The sequence below is a fragment of the Pteropus vampyrus genome, unplaced genomic scaffold, assembly GCF_000151845.1.
Source record: "Pteropus vampyrus isolate Shadow unplaced genomic scaffold, Pvam_2.0 Scaffold7, whole genome shotgun sequence".
Lineage (NCBI taxonomy): Eukaryota > Metazoa > Chordata > Mammalia > Chiroptera > Pteropodidae > Pteropus > Pteropus vampyrus.
The window spans coordinates 4,659,302-4,686,984 of NW_011888788.1; the positions used below are offsets into that span (position 1 = coordinate 4,659,302).

At 37.0% G+C, this 27,683-nt stretch overlaps 1 protein-coding gene across 1 annotated transcript in view; it reads right to left on the reverse strand.

The window, feature by feature from the left end:
* Positions 1-913: 913 nt before the first annotated feature.
* Positions 914-27,683, reverse strand: part of HAO1 (hydroxyacid oxidase 1) — a 53,779-nt gene continuing 27,009 nt past the window's right edge. The window contains exons 3-8 of the mRNA XM_011370115.1: positions 26,368-26,623; positions 18,044-18,219; positions 9,734-9,825; positions 2,921-3,079; positions 2,736-2,805; positions 914-1,073 (exon numbers count right to left, since the gene is read on the reverse strand). Coding sequence (XP_011368417.1) covers positions 1,003-1,073; positions 2,736-2,805; positions 2,921-3,079; positions 9,734-9,825; positions 18,044-18,219; positions 26,368-26,623 — 824 coding nt within the window. The 3' untranslated portion in view covers positions 914-1,002. The remainder of the gene's footprint in view (positions 1,074-2,735; positions 2,806-2,920; positions 3,080-9,733; positions 9,826-18,043; positions 18,220-26,367; positions 26,624-27,683) is intronic.

Sequence of the window (27,683 nt, forward strand, 5' to 3'; positions counted from 1 at the left end):
CCATGCCCAAGGAAACATGACACTGCATAGCAAATAAGATACCATGACAGGTTAAGAGAGAAACCATGGAGGAAAAGAAAATGCTTTTTTCCTGCTTTTTGAACAAAGGGTCAACATTTTCATTTGACATGATCCTCACAAATAATGTAGTTGGCACTGCATGTGACTGTGGAAAGAAGCAAAAGAATGAAGAAGAGGAATTAGGAGGTATGAGAATTAATGGGGTATGTGTCAGGGGAACAGGGTGGTAATTATCATTCACAGATTAAAATGGTTGAATTCCATATTGTTCCAAATAAACCAGATATATTATTTTCAAAAAAAAGCTTTATTTCTTTCTAATTAAAAAGTAATATACATCACAAAATATTCAGATAATATTCAGACACTAAAGGTGCGAATGGAAATCTACATTCAAAGAAGGAGCATAGCCCAGGGCATTAAAATGTATCTAGAAAATCACAAATTCCTACCAATTCATCCAGATTCTATCTTTTGAGGAGGTATCAAGTGCTACCTCCTCAGTGTTCTGAATTCAAGTTGCCTGTTTCTCCAGGCATGGCCAACCTTTTGAACCTGAACTTACAATTTCAGAACACTGTTTTAAGGATATCTAAACACAATGCAGGTTAATAAACAGTGAGATCATTATCTTTTCACCCTCGGCGTTAGCTACTTCTAATTTTACCGAAAGATAGCTTTTGTTTTCAGCACTTAGCTTGCCAGGGGATGACGTTGTCTAAACACATTTTCAATGTTTTCTTTTTAACAGTTAATATATTTCCAGGATGCAAGTCCATTTCTTTCTGAAAGGTTCCTAGGACACCCATTGAAAAGTCAAAAGCAATGAACTAAAAGGGATTGCTATTTTGTTGGAGAAGAACGACACCCTTTGTATCGAAGTGGCGAATTACAGACTGTGGTCACCCTCTGCACAGTGTCTCTTTGTCAAGTAATACATGCTGAAAAAAAATAATACAGATGGGAAAATATTGTGCACTGTCAGATCTTGGAAAGGGCCAAAGGATTTTTCCTCACCAATGTCTTGTCGATGACTTTCACATTCTGGCACCCTGAAAAAATAATGCATACATTTAATATGAAATGAATGCAATAATAATCAGGCAGGTAATCGTTTTCCCAAGGAATGTAAAACTTGACAAATGTAAAGTTTATGATTCAAGGTAGCCTTGCCAAATCTTATGTGGCATGAGACCATTTTTATTACCTAAACAGCCCTTAACACAAAATGACTGGCACATATTTTTATTAACACAAAGAGTATATTCTTTCTGCCACATTTAATAGAGAGTCAGTAGCTGAAAGCTCTCTTTTAGGATTTGTCTATAGCAAATTAAAATGTATAGTAAGGATTCACAGAATGACATTCTTCTCACTGAGGCTGTGTCCACACAGGCTCAGCACAGCAGTGAGTAGACCACTGATACTGAGGATTCTATCTATGGGGATAATCTGAGTGATATGGGTCACAGAAAAGGAAACCCTCATTACTTCCAAAAGTGGGACAGTCGATAATTAACTCAAAGCCATTCTTTGCATCTAGAGGTTCATCTGAGTTAAATTTAAAACAGTTACTAGTAATAATAGAGCTTTATTATTTATTTGTTCATTCAGCAAATACTGTTCATGTGCCAGGGACTCCTCTAGATACTGAGAACACTTCAATGAAAACAATAGACAAAGATCCCTGCCTCATGCTTATTACATTCTAGAAAGAAATAACACATACTACATGTAATTTAAAAAATAAATTATACAATAGATCATCTATAGAAAGTAATAGGTGCTATGGTAAAAGAATGAAACAATAAGAGAGAAAGAAAACTGAAAGTTGAGTTGGCGGGTAGAAAAAAATAGTCATTTTAAATAGGGTGGTCAGGATGGAACCGTCTGAGAAGGTACAATGTAAGCGTGACTTGAAGAACGTGAGGGAGTTAGCCATGTATATATCGGAGGAAAGAGCATTCAGGCAGAGGGAATAGCCAGTGTAAAAGCCCTCTGGCTGAAACATGTCTGGCATAGTCAAGGAATAGCAAGGAGATAAATGAGGCCTGGGTAGAATAAGCCAAAGTGACAGTAGCAGGAGTTGAGGTCAGAGAGGCAACAGAGGTCAAACCACATAAGGCCTTGTGCAGTATTGCAAGCACTTTGGCATTTACTCTAAGTACACTCAGAGCCATCAAAGGGCTCTGATCAGAAGAGAGCCATGGTCTGAAATAACATTTAAAAAGATCCTGCTGACTACCATGATCAGAATAGGCTGGGAAGAGGAGGTAGGCAAGATAGACAGACGGACCTGCAATACCCAAGGGGAAAGACATGAGGAGGAGGAGGATACACAGAAAGACTGTCACAGTATCCAAGATAAAGAGAGATGATGATGACTCTGGCCAGAGTGATGGCAGCGAAGGTGGTGGGCAAGGTCAGATTCCGATTACATTTTATAGATAGAGCCCCTGTGGGTGTGAGGGTATGAAGAAAAGGAGGAATCAAGAATGACTCAAGATTTTGAGCAGAGCAACTGAAACCGTGGTATTAACGTGAACTAAGTTTGGAGAGTCTGCAGGTAGAACAGGAGCCAACTTCAAATTTAATGACACCTCTTAATGATTCCATCTTCTTGCTCCTCAAATTCACTTTTTTTCCTACCCAAGAGCCTGGCTTAAAGACCACTAGAAGAAAAGAAAGTTGTAAACTGAAGCAACAAGTCTTACCACTCAGAGCCATGGCCAAACGGAATTCTTCCTTTAGAATCTCAAGGACATCTTGAACACCTTTCTCTCCCTAAGCAGGTAAAAGATACAGATTTTCCGGGTAAGTCATTCTGACTTGTTTCATGTATTTATTTCACTGTCAAATCATCCTGTTTTATATGTTTATTTCTTTGTCCTCTAATTACCTGAGAAGCTAAACCCCAAATGATTGGCCTCCCCACAAACACAGCCTTGGCTCCCAGGGCCAGAGCTTTCAGGACATCCGTGCCTTTCCGAACACCCCCGTCCAGGAAGATTTCCACCTTTCCTTCAACGGCCTCTACGATTTCTGGCAGAGCATCAATCTGTGGAGAGAAGAGATCAATAATGGGACATTAGGCATGATGAACTGTTACTCAACTCAACCTCTACAAACCAATGACCATCTGAAAGCGGCTCAAAGGAGAAGAAGCTAAGTAGGTTTGGAATCAACAGTAAAATTGTTCCCTCTTGAAAAAAAAGAGGTACAAATGCTAGTAACTGAAAAGAACAACTAGGCTTATTTTTCTTTCAAAGTCCAAGATTTTGTTTTAGTTACTGATGTTCAAATTCAAAGGTCATGATTAAAAAATATATAAACACAATTTTAAAACACTTATCCTTTTATAGCTATTCTTCATTAAATGCATAAAAGTAAATAAAGTAGCTTGCTCATATAAATTATTCTGAATATTATTTACTCATATAAAATCAATTGTTAAAATTTGTGCTGATGGTAGTAGAAGTAGTGGTATATAAAAATGCAAACATGGCTAGTAATGAAAACCTTAGTCTCTGATTTCCCTATCCAAAACACTTTGCATTCAGCCATACATTAGAGAAGTCTCCATGAAAATATTTTTCTTGCTTTTAAAGGAATATGACCACATGCATCTTGAAGTTCCTTGCCTTGATTGGCAATTGATAATGGACTTATATCATCACCAGAGAACACACAATTCTCATAGAGGTTCATCTGGTAGGTTGCATTATTATTCCTTTCATACCACTCTGAACCCACTTCTTTTCCAAGGCAACTTTGCAGTGTTTCCTGCTAAGTGAATGAATGAATGAATGAATGAATGAATAGATAGATAGATAGATAGATAGATAGATAGATAGATAGATAGATAGATAAGTGTACTTGCCCACTTCTTGACATTGGCCCACTCCTTGCAACCTACTTTGGCTAATAACATGTGAGCAGAGGTGGCAGAGTGTCATTTCTGGGCGTAAGCCTTAAGCAACCTCATGCATATCAACTTTCTCTTGTACCTGTGCCATTTGCCAAGAGAGGAGATTCCCTTGGGCAATGCCTCTCCTTTAGCTGGGCCCCAGAATAAATATTCAGGAAGCAGAGGTAGCCCAGCCAAGCCCAGCTGGACCTGGAACTGGGAGCACAGCCACATAACCAGTATGAAGTCTGTATCAACATACCCCCAGTTCACACAAAGTTTCATGGGAATAAATTACTTTTGATTTAAATCACTGAGTTTGGAATCTTGTTTTATAGCATCATGTGGCAATAGCGAATATATTTGGCTAATAGCCAATATAGTTAATAGCTAATAGCTGATGCAGTCGGCTACTTTGATGTAAATCTTTGCACTTGAGAATGGAAACAATTCCCAAGGTGACCTGTAGGTCAAAATCTGTAGAAATTACTCACGTTCATACTAAAATATTTAAATATAAAATTAAGTCCAATCCCTATTTAAAATGCACGCTGAAAAAGCTACTATGCAGTTTTCCTAGAAATAATTGTGCTGAAAACACTCAGTCTCTCCCACTTCTCCCCTAAAGTTTTAAAGGCTAAACTTAAAAGGAGTTTTATGTAAAAGGCTGAAGACCAAACCCAGCAGCAGATTTGGAGGAAGTGAAGGCAATATTTGGCATGCAGCCCCTAAACGTTTGGCAAGTAATGTGATTTTCCTCTTTTCTTTTAGGCTTTTCTGCCTTGCCAACCATGATTTGGATCCATTTACATATGCCCCTTTACTTATACATAGTCCTCCTTTTACAGTCAAGCAAGTTACATCAATATATAAATGCTACAATTTTCAAGCGATGATGCAAGCTATAATTAAGCATATTTCCCCATTTGAAACCAGAACCAAAGAAAAATATTAGCTAGCTTGGGTTCAATACACATTTTCTAAGTCACGCAAATCAAGTCCCTTTAGGTTGTTTCCAATGCCCAATCTGGCCTGAAAGGAAGCTAATAAGGATACTTAAAATGTGAATCCTGAGTTATAAAATGGAACCCCGATTGGTGCTTCCTGTGTCTGTGGACAAGGATGTTCTTTCTGCTGCTGAACATTCCTATCCTTCCCCTTTTTTCTTCCCTTTACTGCAGTTTTACTGTGGGTGTGTTTCAGACAATAATTCTGATCAGAGGAGATTAAATAAAAAACATAATAGACAAATCCATTCTTTTATGACTGCTACGTTTCCTTCTTTTCAGCTTGCTACACATCTAAGAGACCATTCATTTCAGCTTTTCTTTTCTTAGTGGTACTTTAGACAACTTCTTGTGAGCTTAACTCCAGTGGAGTAAACCTACAGGGAAATACGGTAAGATGCCGATATGCCATTGTTCATTTTATCCAACCATTCGCTGACTTATCAAACACTCTATCGAAAATCTGGTATATTCAAGGCACTACACCAGAAAAAAAATCACAGATAATGCGAGAAGAATCCCACATGGATCCAACTCACAGACTTCTCTTTCCTGATCCTGTTCAAGTCACGCTCTTCCAAGATGCTCCCTGTCTCTCCAAACTTCCACTCATTGGGAGTTCTCACGTTTCTACTTTCCTGTAGCAACTGTTATACTACTGATTTCTGACATTTTAGGCATGGAAGAAACTCTTTAAAGGTTTTACACCAAAGAAGTTGCACATAAATAAAAGTCAGAGCTGCTTTAGTTAAAGCCAAGTAGACAGAATCCAGGCCACTGCCCATAAATCCTTCCCTGACTCTCTACTCTACCCTGTCCATTCCGCTTTACCAGGAAGACCTTGGGGGGTTTCTACTCAGCAGGCTTAGACAATCACTGGCCCATGTAGGTCTGGCTGATCATTTGCAATTGCAAAAATGGCTGCAATTATTTCCCTCCCTATCTTTATTTCTTTGCAGTGTGACATTTTATCTCCTTCCATTATGGGAGAGAAATGGGACCAGAAGAGCCTATTTCCTCACCCCTGGTATCTGAACTAGCCATTGTGATCAACCGAATGTGAGAGAAGTGACAGTGTGTGTGTTCTAAGCCTAGATCTCAAGAGGCCTTGTATGCTTGCACTTACTCTCTAGGAAATCTGCCACCTATTCATGAGAACCAGCCCACCTAATGTACAAGACGTGAGACAGGCAGAACTAGCATGTCCCTGCAGAGGTCATCCTACACCAGCCTTTCTTAGTAAACCCAGTAGCTGACCACAGATACATAGGAGTGACTCCAGCCAGAAAAACCTCCCAGCAAATCTCAGCCCAAATTGTCAACTCACAAAATTGCGCCATAAATAAATGGCTACTGATTGCTGGCCAGTTAAGTTTCAGAGTTGTTTGTTACACAGTAAAAGCTAATTGATATATCAAGTGGTTCTCAAAGGTAGAATTGTGGATCTCTTTTAAAAGACAAAATAAAACCTCTTAGATCTCATAGAAGATGGCCAAGGACTTGATTTTGGAAATACTTGACTTTAACAAACCAAATACTTATTTTATAAAAATGTTCTACGGTTGAGAATTTTCACTTGAAAAGAACACTGTATTTTTAAGCTTAAGTTAATTTGGTTCCCATTAGCATCAAAACAAAAATGAAAAAAGAAAAAAAGAAAAAACAATGCTGCTATGGTTCAAAGATTCCAGAGAATCTGTCTTTAGACCCCAGTTTGAGATGTTGCAATACTATGATTTGGGAAATCAATTTGATTCTGTCACATTGTTCTCCAATTACTTCAAGACTGATCATGGCCACGTTATTACCTTGAGGGTAAGGAACTTGACACAAACTTAATTTTTAACTACTTTTGGGTATAGCAGAGGTCTGGCAGTGGCTCTCAGTAGTATGGTATTAAGATGAACTGAAGTTAAATTCTTGTTCTAGGAGACCTAGTGATAAGTATTTCTCTGTCCAAGGGAATTCTGTGCTTTATAGAAATGCAAAAATGACATAATCCAGCCTCTTTCTTTTTGCAATCCACACAATACTACTGAGGAAGCTCAGGGTGAAAAGTTTAAGCAATTTACTCACCCAGCTCTCGCTCCTTAGAAGAGGCAAGACAAGGAATTGAACCTAAGACTCTGAATTTCCATTTCAGTGTTCCTCCCATGACATCATTCTACCTCTTTGGCTCTGATTTATGATATCATAGGATCTGCAGGACAGCAAGTCTTTCTGTGTATCTACTGAAAATTTTTACACCACAGCCTCCTTCAAGTCTTTTACCACTCACCTCAAAACTTACATACTGAGGGAAAAATATCTTCACCATAAACCGAATCCTTTCTCACATTTTTCTCACCATCATAGGCCTTAAATTTGCTGTAGAGTATGAGGCAAAACTCAAGCAAGCATCTCCTCTCTTGCACACAGCACGCAAAGGGGAGGGTCATTGTTTTTTTTTTAAACAGTCTCCAAGACCACAGCTCAAAAAGGCCTTTTAGATAAATTTCCATATCCCCTTAGCCAGAGGGAAATAAACCACACCATTTAGGTATTTTTTTTCTCTTAAAATCTAGTTAGATTTGATTTCAGTAGATTTAGATATATTATTTTTAGGAAAAAAAAAAAAAAAATTTGGCCCGCACAGTAAGTCTATGTCTTCATATACAAGAGAGGCATAATCTACAAAAACGCCTTGATCTGTGACCACCTTCTCCTCCTTCTCCCAGAGGTCTTCACTCTTCCTTCTCCTTTTATCTGTGGGCAACATTTAATATCACCTAAAAAGATGGGTCTCTATAAGTAGAGGTGAATTAGAAAGAGCTGAAACCATCCAGTTTTATGATTTAAATTCTTAACAGCATAATCTGAAGTGTGCAAAGACTTGGTTCATTTCTACCATTAGTGCTTTAGGAAAAACCGTGAGTACAGATATGGACATCCAATATGCCCTGTAGTCATTTAGTCTTCCTTAAGACCTATTAAACTGGTATATGGATTTATGTAAATTAACCTGCTAGTTCAATGAAGCAACAGTCCATGTTACTTGACTAAATTATTTGTTCTATGCTATTTCAAGTTGTTTGAATAAATTCAACTGGTCATCCCAACTAAAGCCATCCATTTAATAACTATGACTGAATAATTCTGATAAAAAGGGGTAATGCATATGATGATCCAGTAGAAAGATAGGGGTCTAAAAAGTCCATCTGCATTATTGGGTAAATAATTTTTTTAAAGTTTTGTTACATGATGCTAGCTTACTTTACCTGGAATAAATTAGATTATAAGATATTAAAGTTTAAAGGCACCAAAGAAATAATCTAATGATGTTTAAACTTTAAAAGGTAAGAAAACTAAGGTTTGGAGTGGAAATTGAGTCTCTTTGCCCTGTCACAGTTCAGGCTCTTCTTTCCTTCCTTGGCTATCGTAATAAGCCAGGTGACCTAATTAATCTTCCTGCCTGCTGTCATGCCAAAATCCAATTTATAAGACTCACTGCTGCTAAATCAAGGCCCTTCTATTGTATATCCAATGTTATCATATTAAAGAACTCTTCCTTACCTGTCCATGTAAGCATATTTCCCAGGACCCTCCTCCCACCACCAGACACTGCAAACAAAATAGATTACTTGAAATTCCCCAAGCACTTCTCATTCTTTCCCATTCCATATTTAGGCTCACATATGGGGTTCACATGGGGACAAAGCAGAGGTGAAAGGCAACTGCAAAACCATTGCCTCATCTAAAAGAATTTTGGCCAAGTCCCCACAAGTGGACAGCACAGAAGTGAACTACTCTTTAATACTCCACCAACACCACGTACAGCTCCTGGCTCCCTATTTGGGATGGTGAATCCACAAAATCCACCCCTGGATATGTGTCTGTCTCCATGACTTTTGATCTATTTCTGACCCCTTGATCTTAAAATCTGCCCCAGTGACTCTGTTGGTCTTCTTGGCTCTTGGCCCTCTTGAGGTTAATTTCTCTCCTATACAGTTTTAACTCAGTCCCACATCTTTCCAGTCAGTTTATCTTTTTATCTAGATTTTGGACTTTGGTTTGCCTGGCATAATGTGTACAGTGTATAAAAACCATAGTTGCACACTGGGAATCTCCTGAGTAGTTTTAAAAAATACTAGTACTTAGTCCCACATCCCTAAAGATTCTGATAAATTGATCTGGGGTGCAGCCTGGGCATTGAGAGTCTTTAAAGTTCCCCCAGGTGATTCTCACATGCAGCAAGGTAGTTCACAGCTCAAGCAGCGTAGCCTGTTTGCAGCTGACCTTCCCTCATTTGGGCCACAGGATTTTCATCTCCCTTCTCACGTCCCCTCCCTATCCCTACAGGTTTTCAGACCCACATTCACAGGAAATTTCAGTCTGTCCCTCCTCCTGACTTCCTGTCACAACTGTACTAATGATCTCAAACTCCACTGAAGCCTTTTTTAATTACTACGACTGTCTATTCGGTCTTCTTTTTTTGGACTTTCATGGCATAATCATTTCCAATTTACATTATGCCTATCGGTGTACCAATGAATACAAAAATAATCCTTACCCACGACTGACTTATTATTTAATGGGGGCTTTTACAAGTTTATAAATAAATGTATTAGACTAATTAATGACAAATTTAGGTAGTTATGTGCCACTAAGCTTCAAATCCAAGATCTTATATATTCACACAAATTTTCCCTTGTGCACTCACACCAAAACATTCACAGAGAAGAGGCAGACACAGAGATAATCAAATCTGTGATGGAAATAAAAACTCCAAAGAGAAATCCTGGCGTGGGCTGCAACTCACAGTGGCTGGCACCCCATCAAGTTGTCTAGCTCCATGATTCGACACCAAGATCCCATCCAAACCGTGTTTAACTGCCTCCCTGGCATCATCTCCTAGAAAAAGCAAGACAATCATTAACCATAACATGAAAAAGCAGCTTAACAGAAGGCTTGGGTTTGGAGGTTGAAAAACCACAGTCAAAAGGAGCCTGATTTCACACATATGTACCTTGCTTGAAACCATTAGCACAGAAATACACCCAAGCATTAGATCTAGAATAGCCATGATAGTATCTTGGCCAAAAAAAATTAGCACTTATAATTTAATTATAAAATAAAATTATCAATAAATAGTAAATTGGCATGCAGTTAAAATTTATTTATCCTCATAAGGAAGTATTCCTGCTAAGTATTTTTTATTTCTATTAATAAGCTCATGCCATTTAACATTTAGCAGAATTACTCTTCTACAGTTCGGATAGCATTAAATAATATAAGTGGCAAGAACTTTGAATGTAACAGGTAATGAATAAGTCTAATTCAAAAACACTTTTTAATACAAAGTTATAACTTCAGTAAGTATTTTAAGTTATATTGTTCTATAATTAAATATATTTTTCCCATTGAAGTATCTCAAAATGTAATATTAAAATTATATCTCTAATCATGCTTCAAAGTATATTGATTTCTCAAACTATTGATTTCTGAAAATCTTAAAATAGATTGTTCTCTTAAATCGATTTCCAACTTATTTTTTATATTCTATATTTTAAACTACTATTTTCAGCATGCTCCCAATAACAAACCATTTGCTAACAGAATAATGAAACTAATACGAGTTCTCAAGTTTCACACTCAAAAATGGTTGGTCCAAGGTTGTAATGAAAATCAGATTTTGGAAACTTAAGCAGATGGATACAGAACATTGTATATATTTATAATTCAGCAATGGAAATGAAGGGCAAACCTGACTAAAAATAATAAAAGATTCACAGGAGAATATGTAATTCTGATTGTTTTCAATTATTTTGCTAAAACATTTCCAAACTGCATTTCGTAAAATACTACTTTTTAAATAGTCCCATTTGAAAAATGATGCCAGTATTATTTTTCTTCTAAAATTACAGGTATATGAAAATGTGAAACCCATATTTTATGGACTCAATGTTTGTGTTCCCACAAAATCCATATGTTGAAGCCACACTTTCAATGTGACAGTATTTGAAAATGGGGTCTTTGGGGAATTATTAACATTAAACGAGGTCATGAGGGCAGGGCTCTTGTGATGATATTAGTCCCCTTATAAGAAGATACCAGAGAGCTTACTCTCTCGTGCTCTGCTCTCTGCCTCTCTGTCTGTCTGTCTGTCTGTCTCTCTCTCCTCCCTCCCTCTCTCTTTCTCTCTCTCTCTCCATGTTCCCACAAAGAAGAGGTCATGTGAGCACACATTAAAAAGGCAGCTTCTGCAACCCAAGGGAAGAGCCTGTAGCGAAAAATGACCATGGTGAAACCTTAATCCTGGATTTCCAGCCTCCAGAATTGTGAGAAAATAAATTTCTGTTTAAGCTACCCAATCTATGGAATTTTGTTATGGCAGCCAAGATGACTAAGACATCATGTCATCATGTTGTTGTTGGTAGAATCTACCTTTAAGAAATGCTATGACAAACCCTAAAATGCAATGAAATCGCATGAAAGATATTCTGATACATAAACATCAGTGTTTACCAACTAACTATGTTGTATGTCATCTATTCACCTATAAGCCTGAATTGTTATGCATTTTGTTATATACCTAATAAATGATCAATATTCTATATTAAATATAAAAGCTAAGTGTTTCCATGAGACTGTTTTTGGCTACCTGCTTTAATCCAAGTATGCATTACATCTTGCAAGATCTAGTTGGTAATTTTTTAGTCACTCGTAGGGAAAAGGCTATAGCCTCTACCCCATTGATTGATTCATATTTTATATTTTAATACTGCTTCATATTTGAACTACCTATGTTTTATTACAGAGCTTTCTTTTCCTGGATTTCTAATTGCATTTCATTTCTTTCCCTTTTTCTCCATTTATCATAGAGACTTTGAAGTATCTTTGAGTTCTTCGAACGTTTTAATTATTCTATCTAATCCATTTAAAAATCACCTTATTTTCCCTATGGAGACATCCCCCTGAGCCCTCTATGATCCTGTTCTATCCTGCTCTGGTTATTCTCAAGGCCTACTGATGACCTTCATCCTATAGAATTTCTCCTACTCGCTCTGGGTTGAATCTACTGTAATCTAGGTTATATATTCATTTGGTTCACATTATCATCTGTTTATAGCACATCCTTTATAATTTCCTAAAAGAAGAGGTAAACTTATAGGTAATTTAAATAACTTCTCTTGTGTTTGAATGATAATTGGATCAGATATAATATTCGAGGTTGAAAAATCCTTTTCTTTAGAACCTTAAAGACATTACTTCATTCTCTTCTAGTGCCCACTGCTGTTGACAAGAAAATTGATGCCAGTTTGACTCCATTCCTTTGTAATTCACCAGTTTTATGCTTGTTTTCTCTCTTTAAAAACATTTTTCAAGAGATGTAATAAGCTGTCTGTTTTTTCAATATAATGATTTATGTCTCCAGCATTGAGGCATTGTCTATCTTTAATAAATTCCTCCTGCCTTTTTCTTTTACTTTTTTATCTGAAGATCTTATCAGTTGAATGTTGGACATTTTAAAGGATCTGCAAGCTTCTCCTTTATTTAATCATATTTTCCTTCTTTTTGTTTTGTTATTTGACATTTTGGGACATGTCACTGACTCTATTGTTCAATCAATAATTTCACTTTTAATTCCAGAAATCAAATTATTTAAATATTTGGTAACTCCTTTCTGTATTCTGATTGTCTTTTCATGGTAGACTTTTCTTATTTAGGTATATTTTCAATTTCTCTGAGTCTATCATTTGGAATTTTTTAAGTTCTTTTTCTTGCTTTATCCTTTTACTCTAGGATCAGCTTTTCTGTAGATTTATCTTGGTCTTTTACATTTTGATGTTTCTGATCTGCCTAGTGATGCTAAATTTTTCATTTATATTTAAGGAAGAAAGATTGGGGAGCTATTATAGGTTTCCTGGGCTTTTTCGTAACTCAATTTAATTCATTCCAAGTTTTTGCCTAGAGTAGAAATTCTTTCTTGGAGCTGTGGGACAAGTGGGACAAGACAAGGAATGTCAACTAAGGGGCTATTTGACTATGAGCTCCTCAAGGTCAGAATGAGGATAGCATCGTACCATATTGTAAACGTTATTTCCTCATAGGTTGTCCCAGCAATCCATTTATTTCCTGGGAAAGGATTAAGCTACTATGTTAATTAAGTTGCTGATCATTGCACAAGAGGTGAGAGGGGATTGCCGGCTGGTGAAATAGTTTCACAAATAGAACTCCAATTAATCCCTGTGCTTCTAGTCTCTATTTCTCAGTCCTCAACCCTACTACACTTTCAGACTGGACCCCTAGAGCCTCTCAGGCATTCCATTATATAGTTTCTCCCTGCCTCCTCCAGGGTTCCCTCCAAGCCTATCTTGAGGGGCAATTTTTTTGTATGTTCCTCCTATCAACAGGCTCCCTTACGTTTTCTTTCTTTCATAAGTTTCTTGAAATTTTTCTGCTGTTCATGCCCCTCATCTTCCTTTGCTTTGCTATCATAAGTCTTATGTATTTTTGAATTTCCATACTTTAATTTCAATGGAGGTTTAGGTAACAGACTACATATGTACTCAGTCCAGCGTTTTGAACCAGAAGCCCATACATAATATACAATATATGATAATGTAAAATATTATTTTACATAACAATAACACATTATTTAAAATGTTTAGAAAATGGTTCTCTAAATATATGGCCTTAATACAGTGCTATTCAAATGAACTCTTCTCTGATGATAGACATGTTCTTGATCTGTCCTAAACAGTAGCCACTAGCCATACGTAGCCATTGAGTAGTGGAAATGTGGCAGCGTGACTAAGGAACTGAAATTTCACTTTTATTAATTAACTTAGCCACATTTGGCAAGTGGCTGCCATATTGGACAGACCAGCTTTAATGTTTGTTTGAATTTATCTATTCTAACAAAGAGATGTAGTATGGTGTTTGTTTAAAAGTCTAATGTATCCATAAACAATCTTAACAAAAAATTTAAAATATATTTGGGATTGGCATGGTTTGCTCTGGTTATCTAGTTATGTATGTGATTCTCAAACATTAAATCAAAAGTGAAAAAAAGTCAAATATATGAACTATAATATTTTATGAACCCCATGATTGAGGATGTATGCAGTGCTCTACTTTATATTCAGATGTCTGTGACCATGTAGCTACAATCTGTGTTTTGAGAAACTGAATATTATCAATAAACAGCTTCTATACAGTATGAAAAAGTGATTAACTGTTTAGGCTTAGTAGTCAGACCACCTGGATTTGACTCCCACAACTGCTACTTGTTGGTTATGTAAATGGCAAGTTATTTCTTTGTACATCAGTGTCCTAACCCACATAATGGGGATAAAAAGCCACATAGATTGGTTTGTGCATCAAATGAGTATTTAGAATAACATCACGTAAATATTAACTATCATTATTATTATCTGATGGTGTAGGAAGTATAAATTAAGATGATGAATAAATGGGGGAAGATTCGTTTCCTGCATGCTTTTGGCAAGTCTGTTTGAGTTTTGCTTATAACAAAAAATTTTCATTCTAGTAAAGATTAAGATGATAAAGAGCCTTTCATTGGAAGTAAGTACGTCTTAAGTAAGTTTGTTATCTTCTATCATATCAAGTGGTATTCCAGGTTCTTCCAGGCAGTGCTAGGAATGTGGGGGGAAATGACATGGGGCTTTGCTCAGAAGATAGGATCATGAGTATCTAGCGAAGTAAAAAAAGTAACAATAATTAGTGGCTAAATATGAGCCCTTTTTCTTAGCTACTTATGTCCACAGTTTTACATTTAATTTTAACCCAGAAAGAAAAAAATCTTGCCTTAATGAGACGGTCAAAATGTTCTGACTTAGGAAAATGTTCATGAATCTTTAATATTTTCATTAATCCTTAGAGTTTACTTACATTGAATTCCATGTTTGTTAATTTACCAGTCTCTATATTAATTGATTGACAAATGCAATAGTCAATATGAAATAGTACTGTTTGATATCTTACTAATATACTATTTCTGTATTTAATCTAAAATACAAAAGTGAAATGTAAATACTCAAGATTTACCCTCCAGGCACTGGAGCTTTTGACCCAGGACTCTGCACTATCTTACAGGAGTTTAGTAACTCAATCCTAGATATATGGCAGCGGTTTTGAACACAGTCCAGGAAAACTGAGTGAATATTCTTTAGGAGTATTTTGGGGAAAAAATGTATATAGGAAAAGGGTTAGTTAGAAAACAGTTTCTGAAAAACAAAAAGCCACTATAACCTAGTTAAAAATTTTTTTAATTAAAAAAAAAACTCTAAAAAGCATTATGCCTTTGCTCATAAAGCCATTTTCTTGTTAGTGTGAGTTCTGGCAAAGACCAAATCCTGTCTCAAATAACACGTTTGGAGCGTGTGTTGAAGTTTTCCAAGGGCAGAGTTTAACCACAGTGAGAGATTATATCTTGCACTCCAATTTGCATTCATTAAAATGAAATTCTTAACATGGTGGTAAGGGGGAATATTTCATTGATATCTTTCCAGTTGCCCGTGATTTCATATGCCTGCAACATAATCTGCATCTTTCTGGTAAAAGGAAATGAAAAAGGATGAGTGACTCTCAGTCAATCCATGTGACTTCTGGATAAAGATCTGTGAAATAGTGAGCACTAGACATGCCAGAACTGGCCTCACCAACCATGAACTACCGCCCCATGCAGACTGAGCATAGGCACTACCTGATGTATTTGTTGTCACAGAGATGTTTTTCATTTGTTAAATAGATGAAATAAATAGTTACAGAAAAACTAGACAATATAAACTGTACATGTATAAATAAGTCATTTCCTTTCAAATGCCAAATGTTTTATCTCTTTCTCTTGCTTTTGAGCTCTCTCTAGTTTATAGACTCATATAGTTTTCACTGAGGATTTTACTTACTAAACATTGGTCTCTCTACTACATGCAAAACATTATGAAAATGTGTAGAAACAAGTTCACATGATCCATATGGATGAAAGGTGGTGGTCCTGGGTAAGATGACCACATAATGAAGTTCTAGAAGCCAAAGTATTTTTTAATATAACACATGATAGTAAAGTCTAATTCAATGGATTTCTAGCATATCCTATAGGACAAAGTTGTAGAAAACTATATATAGGAAATCTTAAATTAAAAAGGTTAAAAATTAGATAAACTCATTCTTATATTTGTTCCCTATTTAACACACAAATATGAAATTATACTAAAGTTTTATTCTTCCTTTGTGTTTTCGAGCCAGTTGCTCTGGGCTACCTCTGTGATGAGAGTGAATTAAATGTTTGAAACTGCATTAAATTTCTAATTCAATAACATCCTCTCACTTTTTTCGGGTCAAGCACAATTATCTTTTGCCTTAGCAACAACAGTTTCTTAAATGTACTCCCTGACCTCAATTTCGCCACCTCTATCCACTAAGTCCACTATACAAAGTGTGATTTTTCTAAAATACTAATCTGATGAGGTTGCTTACTCCCTGATCAAGATCCTTAGTGGTTCTCAAACATCTTAAAGTCTATATTCTCTAATACGGCTTACATGTTTAATAAATTGTTACTCATAACTGCTTTATTTTGTCATTATTGCAGTCTGAGAGTCATTTGACCTGATGTCATAGCAAAACTTAAGCATCATCTTTCATTCTTAAATGGAATCTTCCCTAACCTACTCTTATAATTGTCCACATCCTATTTTAAACCCGCCCTTATAGTTCATATGTTTCTATCTCAGCTCCTGTAATATGTTATTGGACCCAAATTCTTGTTTATTTGTCCATCTCTCACAAGAATGGGACCTTCTTTTGGCTAAGGACCTCAAGTTATTATTATCATATTATTACTTAAATTTAGTACACAGTAAGCATGATAAATGTTTATGTAATGAATGACTGAGAGAATGAATAAGTGAGCAAATAAACGAATGGAGCAGAACCTTCAGGCTAATGTTCTGAGAACCTACAGGAAGTGGCACTAACAATCATGGATGACAATATGTATGTAAGGTAAGTCGAACTGTTGTTTAAAGATGCTCATAACACCAGGATATACTTATTCAAGTATAATTCTCAGAAATTTTGAACTAGGACAATGATCAACAGGAAAGAGTATAACTATTATTTTTAAAGCACAGATTAAGACATCTGTATTTAAACACATCTCCACTACCTGAAAGTTTCCCTGGGCTCATTCTTTTACTTTTACTAGCTTCATTCTGCATAAGATTAGACAGATAAAATTAGTGGGATGCCTGGAGCTTTATAAATAAGGTCATGTGACACATACTCAAATAAAACTTATAAAAACGTTTTGATTCTAAGTCATTGTTAACCCTGAGATAAGATAATAGAATTTCTCATCCTTGAGCCACTTACTCAAACATTTTCATTTACAATAATAAGTGGTAGTTATCTATTTAACTGTACTAAAAATATGTATTTTCAAAGGCAAGAAAATGTTCACCCATTTTTGTGAGTGAACACATTTACACTCCAAATTATTACAATCACTGGTACCTCCCAGTAGGAATGAATACATGTAGTATTGAATACCGGGGAAGTAGTCAAGATCCTTAATACCCATCTTGATAATCGAAGATTTTAATGTTCTATTCAATGTTCTATTCTTTACAGGGAAGTAGATGTGAGATTCATCACACTCAAAAATCAGTCCTAGTCATAGGTACTTGAAGAGAACAGGAGAAAAATAGAAAAGGATGTTAAAACTGCTCTGGCTATCATAATATCACCTTTGGAGCTTCTCATTGGTCTGAGGGCAAATGTTGCAGCTTTCAGCCAAAGCAGAACCTTCTACACAGATCTTGCCAAGCTCCATAATTCGGTGACAGCTCCAAAATAAGGCAACAGTAACCCAATGCTTTAAAAAAGGGTAAGTCCTTACTTCATGAGAGTCCTACTCTCCTTCGGTATATTATCTAAGAATGAGGGAATATTTACTCACTAACATCAAAATGGAGAACTGAGAGATAGAATGTCTCTTTTAATTTCCATGTTAATTTTTCCCAATTTTCCCTTAAAAATAGCATGATTGTATTCACAAAGAACCATAAAATCAGTAAGAACTCAAGTAAAGAAATAAACAAACCTCTCAAAATGCCTTTGGCAACAATTGGCAGTGATGTCAGCCCCCTCAGCCATTTAATATCCTCCCAGCTGATAGATGGGTCTATGGCTTTAGCCGCATATTCAGCAAGTCCGCTGTTGTCTCCAAAATTTCCCTTAGGAGAAAATGCTAAATCATTGGTTTCAAAATTTTTCATTCTGAAATAAAGAGATATATAAAATGAGAAACCTACCAAAGTTAGAGATATCGTTACAATGACTCATTCAATGAAAAAAGAAAAGTCACCCTTTTCAAATCAATTGGCTGTTCACTCTTCAACCACCTATAGGGGGTTGCATGCCTATTTTCCATGTTTTGATGTAGGATTCCAGGCTATAATGTCACAATCTAGTAAACTTAATTGGTCACTTAAAGTTTATTTTTCATCTTAGGCTATTTTTTATATAAATACATCACTTTCAAGGAAAAATATATGGCCAAGTTCAAATAGAACTACCTTTTTAAGCTAGTTTATGAATATAGACAATAGATTTTTTAATCCTGTTTTCAGCCAGCAATGCATACTTATCATGATGATGAACATTTGCATGGTGCATTATGATTTATAAAGGGCTTTCATATACCAATATTATCATAATTTTGAAAAACTTTGGAAAATAAAATTGATACTCTAGGATTCCTATTTTATATAAAAAATAAAAACCAGAAGTGCTGAAAGAAATGCCCCAAATATAAAACTAGCTAAGGCATCATTTGGCTCCAAACTGGGTCTCTTGACTCCTAATTACATTCTTTTTGTTCAGATCTCAGTTGCATCATGGCAATTGCGTTTGACTTCAGGAAACCTTCCAACGTCCTTGTGGAAAATTCTAGAAGAGACTGAAACTGCAATAACATGTTAACACCTTCTGTCACCACTGTAGTCTTCTTCCTGCCTACTATTATTGTGGTGGTGGGCGTAGGGAGAAGTGGGGGTGCTTTTCAGCAGTTATCAGCTCTTGCTTCTCACCTCTCCACTTAGTTGTTCTCTCTGAGGCTCTCTACCTGCTGACTCAGACTTCCCAATCTTCCAGACAATCTTGCCAAGGGCATGAGCTTTCTGATCATCAAGGCCTTCATTTCTTTGCCTGTGGTGTGATGGTTAATTTTAGGTATCTACCTGACTGGGCTAAGGGATCCCTTAATAGCTAGTAAAATATTTCTGGGTGTTTCTGTGTTTCTGGCTGAGATTAGCATTTGAATTCATAGACCGAGTAAAGATGGTGTGCATAGGTATCATCCAATCTGTTGAGGGCCCAAATTGAACAAAAAGGTGAGGGAGGATAAATTTATGCTTTCCACTTGAGCTGGGACATCTATCATCTCTTGCTCTTGGACTTGGGAGCTACTGATTGTCAAGCCTTTAGACTCAAACCAGAACTTATGCTACTGGTCTCTCAGGCCTTCAGATACAGACTAGGACTTACACCATTGGCTCCCCTGGATCTCAGGCCTACAGCTTGAGACTGGGATTACATCACTGGTTTTCCTGGCCCTCTAGCTTATGGACAGTAGTTCATGAGACTTCTCTGCCTCCATAATCATGTGAGGCTCTCTCTCACTTTTGTCCCTTCCTTACTCCCCAGGCAGCTCCCTGGATTTCTGTGGCTGCTTTTTTTCCCTTTGGTGATTATTTTTTTAAATAGCTCTATTAAGATATTCACATACAGTTCAAGTAATGTTTCATTATATATATACATACATATATATACGTGTATATATAGATATACGTGTGTGTATATATATATATGTATGTGTGTGTAGATAGATAGATAGATAGATAGATAGATAGATAGATAGATAGATAGATAGATATATGCCACTGCACATACTGCTCTCCTGCTGCTCACCGCCTGCTGTGCAGCTGAGTTCCTAAAGGGCCACTGACTGGTGCTTGCCCACAGCCCAGGGGCTGGGGACTCTGTTCTAAAGGAACTGCCAGCACTTAAATCACTGGCTCCATTCTGTTACTAGAAGAACCCAAACTGAGTCACAGCTCCATTGAGTTGCTGCCCTCCCCTAAGTCGAATTTTATTAACTCAGCTTAGACCAGCATTTCTCTAACTCACCTGTAAGATGCTGCTACTGGCTCACTCTATACCTGAAGTCTTTTCTCTTGGTCTAATGTCCTGATATCCTGACTAGATTTTGGCAGTTCTCCAAACTAAGGATAAAGTCTTTTCTGCCTGCAACTCTGACCACTAGCTGGATGGATGGCCATCTGGATACACAATGACACTATACATATGACTTAGCTGTCTACAGTCCCAAATCCAACTGTGAACTTCATTTCTCTGAATGGCTATCTCTGAATGGTGACAATGACCTGAATTCACTGTGTTCTTCTGCACATTATAAGTTACCTGCTGGCCAAACTTCTCTTTGGGTAAAAATACAACTGTATATTTATCTGTGGATTAGTCATAGCAATTTTTTCCCTTTTACTCGCTCTGCCACTGATTATAGAAAGAATCTTGGAGCCATATGTATAACAATTTTTATATAAACCTAGAAGTACATAGACCCACTACTTTAAAATTATTTTTTAAAGAATCATAACATTTCCATTAAAACAAAATTAGGTTTAATGCTTTTTACATTTTAGTGTATGTTCAGCTAAAAGGGCTGGTCGGGTAGTTTAGGTGGCATATATTATCATAGGATATGAATATTTACATCTTACAAAACTCTATTTAAGCCATTGGTAAAGTTTTCACAATAAGAATTCAATAGCCCTATACTTTCATGGACTTAGGTAGCTATTACAGATTAGAGAAGATTCCAACTTCATTACACTCACACTGGTACCCATTCATTGAGCTCTGGTAAGGATTTTAGCTGAAATAGTTGGGTATCTCTTTTTATCAAACCACTTAGGGTTGTATATTGTATCACAGACTGGCTTTCTGCTGTCATCATAACTTGAATAAAGTAACTTTTTGGTCAATAAATATATCCTGATTATGAAAACCTATTCCAAATACTTAGAAATGATATTAATTGATACTAAATTCCAAACTTTTAAGTAATATTGTTAATAAGACAAAGGTCCAGTCTGTCTCTCCCATAGCAAGATCAGAGGCAGGGGGGCGGGGGGGAGACTTCTGTATGTGTATATACTCTGCGTAGCACCCCACCCCCTCCCAAACAAGCTACAGTGTTTCAGCAGGGGCGGGGTGAAAGGGTGAAATGGATAGGAAAAAACAGAAACATGGATAAAATTATATAAATAACTGTTGTTATTCTTGGACGGTGAAATGCAGATCAACACTTGAATGAATGTTGCCTTACAGAAATTTCAGCGCACAATGAAGCCTTGTTGTTGCTCTAAAACGTTGTTCAAAGCCAGAAGCCAAGAAAAAGTTTTCAGATATCTTGACAGAGACCCGCGATGGAGTGTTTTACCAATGGCTCCATGAATGCTATTTTTATTTGAATTATGACATATATACAAAAAAACATTTAAAGCACCTTCTGATAACTAAAGTATTCCATTTCATAAGGAAGGAAAGGGACAACATCAAAATAATAACATGATTAGTTATGACTTAATTCTCCGAATCCCAATCTATTTAATGACCCAAAGGCAAGGGTTAGAATTTCTTCTTTGTAAAGGACTCATTGTGCCTTGAATGTTCCTCAAACATACTTTTTAATCTAATCTAAAAATTATTTTAGCTTTTAGTAAGTTAGCATCATAAAAATAGTAACAACTACTAAAGGAAAGTTAAACATTATTAAATCACCAATAGTAACACTAATAATAATAAATATTACTGAGAAATATATAACATTATTTATTTTAGGCATTGATAGGATATTAAAGATAAAAGCTATGTGTCTCCATGGTGAGAAATAAAATATAAAATAACAACCAGTAGAGCCCATGATATCAACACAATGAGAGACACAGATAGAGACACAGGAATTTGTACATGGGCCACTAGCATTTAATTCAGTGGTTAGGAAAACACTTATAGTGAGAGTATAGCCCTGCTAATTTTTTCCTCAATGTGGCTGGGTAGCTAGAAGAAAGGGTCAGGGTATGGATATTAAGTGTGAGTTCAAACTCTTGTTCAGCTTCTTACTAGTCATGTTTTATTGGGTAAATCTCATATGCCCTAGTACATTTTTATTTACTTATGCAACATTATTTACTGGGCACCTACTGTGTGCCGGGGTTTTAGATGTTTAGGATATACTAGTAAATAAAACAATCAAAAATCCCTGGCAACATAGGGTTGCCATTCTAGCAAGGGGAGACAGGAAATAAACAATAATATAATCAATAAGTAATTTATGAAACATGTTAGAATATGTGTTATAAAAAAATAAAGAAAAGACGTAGAGCAAAATAAGAAGCAAGTAAGCTAGTAGAGGCTTAACTTAAAATTTTAAAATACTATAATCAGACTTGGCCTCATTGAGAAGTTACCTTGTAGAGGAAATTAGCAGAGCGGGGTTATTGTATATGTATCCTGTTGCTGCTATAACAAATGACCACAAACCTAGAGGCTTTAATATGACATAAATTTATGATATTACAATTCTGGAGGTCAGAAGTCTAAAAATGATTCCCAATGGACTAAACTCAAAGTGTGGATAGAGCTGTTCCAGAGGCTCTGAGGAAGAATCCAATACCACAAACGCCCCCTAATGCTATCCCTCCAACCTCTGCTTGTATCATCACATCTCCTTCTCTAACTGACACTCCTGCCTCTCTCTTATAAGGACCCTTTACTTACATGAAGTTTATGAGATAATCCAGGACAGTCTTCACATCTCAAGGTCCTTAATCATATCTGCAAAGTCTATTTATTTTGCCATGTAAAGTCACATTCACAGGTTCCAGAGATCAGGACATGGACATCTTTGGGAGGTCGTTATTCTGTTTAACACGATCATAATGTGGATGTTTTTCTAACCAAAGAATTCAGAGGCTATTGGACCATGTGCCAAGTCCTTCAAAAATGTTTCTCTTTCCACTACCTCTTCCCACACATATTATGTCTCTGTTCTAATCTCTACCATTTAGTCTATTTTTATTGTGGTTTCCTGGCATAAACCTGTAGACTCATCCTTGATATCAAAATGCAAAGAAAACGATGAAGTTAGTAGTGCATTGATTTGAGGAAGGAATGTTACAGGCAGAGGGAAGAGTCAATTCTGAAGCTCTAAGGAGCAAACGGGCCTGGCACGTTGAAGGAAGAGTAGAGAAGCCAGAGCGGCTAGGGGAGTGAGCGAAGACAAGGGTGCAAGAGGAGGAGGCCAGAGAGGTAATGGGGGACCCGCTCATGTAATACCTCGCAGACCACTTTTATCATCAGAGACTTGGGAAGACAATGGCAGTCTGATCTTTTTTTGGTGTAATTTTTCTGGCTCTTGTTTTTAATAAATCGTTTCCAGGCTTAAGGAAGCATGTCCCCAGGCAAGGGTAGGTGTCATGATTTACCTTGAACTTAGCCAATAATGAGAGATTATATTTCTTCTCTTTCAATCGCTCTGGCACTACATCGAATATCCAAATTTTTATCCGGGGTAAATGAACCGCCCCCATGGGGTATGGAGAAGGAAAAAGGTCCCTGCCTCAAAGCCTCAGGAATCAGTCTGGTGAACTGGCTTCGTTCCTAGCTTCTTCCAAGAGCAGATGAGCATTCTCTTTACTACCCCTCAGTTTCAGGAATCTCTGTGCCATTCACAACTTACATACATACCTGTGTTTTGCATATAGACCGAGCAGAGACTCCCAAACTCCTGAACTGTGGCTGGTCCCAGATGCTAAGTCGAGATCCTCCCCCTACCCAGGCACAGGAAGTAGCGAGGGCTGGAAGGAGCCACTGCCTTATGGACTCATTCTCCTCTGGATTTCCTGCCTCCCTCGCCTGCCAAATCTCACTTCTGAGAAGCCCAGCTTCACCTTCTATGAGTCAGGTCAGTTGCAGAAAGAAACTTGACTTCCTATCAGGCTGTAACAGATGAGCTTTTCGGCTATATGTGGCCTCAGGCGGAAGCCTAGGGCTCATATAATTGTGCTCTGCCTTCGATTGCTGACTGTGGGCTGACACGGAGGAGCTGACCAGAAGGTGCTGGCCAGCCCAGAATTTCTCTAGGACAAACAAAGCCAGCATGCGCTCTGCAGGCCAGGGGCACTGGGCTGTGGGGTGTTTCCTATGTTCCCAGTAATCTGGATGTGTTGCTCATTATTTGATCATCTTCAGATGGGAGATGTGACAAGCTGTGGAGCTGTGGCCACTCCTGTGCACATCGACAGCTGAAAAGAGCCTTTGTCTCGTGGCCTTTCGCGTCATCTGGGTGGGAGCCCGGGAGCAGCAAAGGAAAAGGGGGAAAATCAAATCAACCTTCCTGCTCCTGACTGAGTGGCCCTGGCAATAAAGGAGTAAGAGATACCAGCCAGAATTTAAAAACTGTGCCATTTTCCCCATCTCAGTAGATACCACTGTGAACACCTTCCGTTATACAGAGCAAGAAAGTGCTTCTTAAGCTGCAAAAAAAAAAAAAAAAAAAAACCCTACTGTATTATTTATTGTTATTGTTGTTATTGTTAGTACTAGTATTAACAGGCAGAGAGGAAAAAATAGCAAACTCCTTTTCAAATGGCCAAAAGGAAATAATGAGGAATGTTCCCTGTCAGAAGCCTAAATAGTGGGAAACTAATTATTTTAGAAAGTCTAAAACATAAGGTAATCAAAACAGAGAAATAATGTAAATACAAATCTCCTATTAGGGAAATTTGAAGCCATCTACTTTCTGATGAATTTGGCAAGAAATAGGACTATGTCAGGGACCTTTTGTTTTTGTTTTCTTAGAAACACAGGGTGTTTTGGTAATCCTGTGTCTGGCATACAAGGAGCAGGTTTACTGGTAGGTCTGACAGGGGGAGCACTTTCGCTTGTCATTGGCCACTGAAGGTACCACATATACAAATAATATCTTAAACCTGACCAGAAGTATTACAGAGATAAAAATCACACAGCTAATTTACATCTGGCTCAACAGCAAGATTTTATGCACAATAGTTTATACTCAAATAGGCAGACACCCAGCAGAGCTATATGACAGTTAAGTGATACACAAGGCTGTATAGGGACTTATGTGATAGTTGAGATACATCCCACTCTATGACCTATATGAATTCCTAGCTTCCAACCATCTTCTTGTCCTTATATGGAATGCTGACCTGATTTTAAATCTTTCAGATTTTTGATCTTTTAGAAGGGTCAACTTTATAAGTAGAAAGAGTAAGCAATGGTCCATGTGAAATGGGTCTAGGATCCAAGGAAGGCATCCCTCGTCATTTCATATACTCCCATGTATGCTGTGAAATACCATCATCAAAATGTCTTCCGTTGAAACTAAGATTTTGATTCCTGTTCAAATACTTTTAGCTCTGAAGGTTATCACAGATTAGTCACACATTAGTATGAAAAAACTAAGAGCAGATTTAGGGGGAAGGAAAAATCAAAAGGAAAAAGAGGTTTTTATGTTAGGGAGATTGGGGTTTTTCTCAGTAAATTCCACTGAATTCCCAGCTTTGACTCAAGATGACTCTACTCCTAAATTATCCCGGGAAAAAGGAGACTTCCCTGCTAATGGTCAAGTTGAATGACCTAAAAAAACCATCATAGTTCAATTACAGATTACTTGATATATTGTTTTTGCTAAGATGAGTGAATGAATGAACCACTAAATAAATCAATGAATGAATTTTGATCCACAATTAAAGAGAAATATTGCTGAAAGAAGAGGTAGAAGATGAGGGATCAAATATGCAGCTTCTTCTGTCTCTACTCTTTAAGCTTTCTTCAGTCTTCCTAGCTATAGTTCTTCAAAATACAATGAAAAATAAAGTTAAAAAGTGGCTCTTTGATTTCAACAGAACTAGGGTATTAGGATCACAACAAAACTGTTGTTTGGGCTATATTAAGTATCTTCCATCTATATGGCAATTCATACTTATAAAAATTCTTAATGTACTCTGGTTCATAAATTCATTTGACTTTTATATGTATATGGGCAATTCCTATTTCTGTTTTATTTCTTGAGTATGTGACATCCACAAAAGGGGTGTGACTTGCTGGAGATTAGGTGGATATTTGACAATGACACTATCTCTAGAACCCACATCTTATCATTCCTAGACAAGGTCCCTTTCAACCATACTTCAGGATCAACATTCTGTGAAGATGTAACTCCCCAGGGCTCCCACTTGGAGCAGGCTCATGACCAGAGCAAAGAGAATTAGAAAACCATCTCAGGGACTCAGGGGATCGGAGAGCTATGGTTACCTGAAGTGGGGTGGCAGCTTGAACCTGTTACGCACGTCATCGATGCGGTTGCCCAGGTAAGGTGTGTCCACTGTCACGAATATGGCCTTATAGCCCATCCGCTCAGCCCGCTGCACTAGATGCTTGGTAACTTCACGATCCTTGTAGATGTACAGTTGCATCCAGCGAAGTGCCTCGTAAGCAGCTTCTGCCACTTCTTCAATTGAGGAGGTAGCCCAGGAACTCAGCATCATGCCGGTTCCCAGTGACCTGCAGGCTGAGGAAGAGAAGGAAGATCAAGGCGAGCCTGGCATTTTCCCCACTTCAAAAACTTCGGTTGTAGTTCAAAGGGTAAAGAAATCTACAAGGGCAATTTGGCAATAAGAAGTCAAATCTTTATAAAGTTAGAAATGCGCATTCTTTTCCACACTCTGTGAATTGATCTTGAAGACAAAAATGAGATAAATAGCCAAAGATATGCTATATGTAAGGTGAAAAAGTTGGGAACAATCTGAATATCCAACCTTAAGAGACTGGATGAAATGTAGTTCATATATGAAGTGAAATGTACACATCTATTAAAGGTAATATATTTGTGATGATTAATTTTATGTGTCGACTTAGCTAGGCCGTGATAGATACCCAAATATTTGCTCAAAAATGTCTAAATGTTGTTGTAAAGGTATTTATAAATGAAATTAACATTTGAACTAGTAAATTTTGAGTAAGGAAGATTATCCTCCATACTGTGGACGGGCCTCATCCTATCAGTTGAAGCCTTAAGGAAAAGACTGACCTTCCCTGAGGAAGAGGGACTTCTATCAGTAGTGTCTTCAGACTTGAATTGCAACATCAACTCATCCCTGGGTCTCCATCCTGCCAGCTTACCCTGAAGATTTTGGACTTGCCAGCCTCCAGAACTGTGTGAGCTAATTCCTAAATAGCCCACTAGACATAGACAGATAGATGATAATGACAGATGATAGACAGATAGATAGATAGATAGATGATCGATAGATAGATAATCCTTCCTCTCTCTCTTTCTCTCTATATATTATATATTCTGTTTCTGACTATTATAGGTATAAGAGAATATTAATGAAAATAAAAAAGATGTTCAAGATAAATTAAGGAAGCAAAAAAGTCTACAAAATGACTCCACATTTGTACAAATGTGATTATTGGTATATGAACCTAAACAAATTAATTACTAATGATATGTGGGAGAATTGTGGGTATTAAATTTTTTCTTCCTTTTTAACTTTTGAAATTTATCTTTAAAAATTTTGTTAAAGTTGTATTCTATTTATGTGGTATTTTAAAACTTTATAAAATAG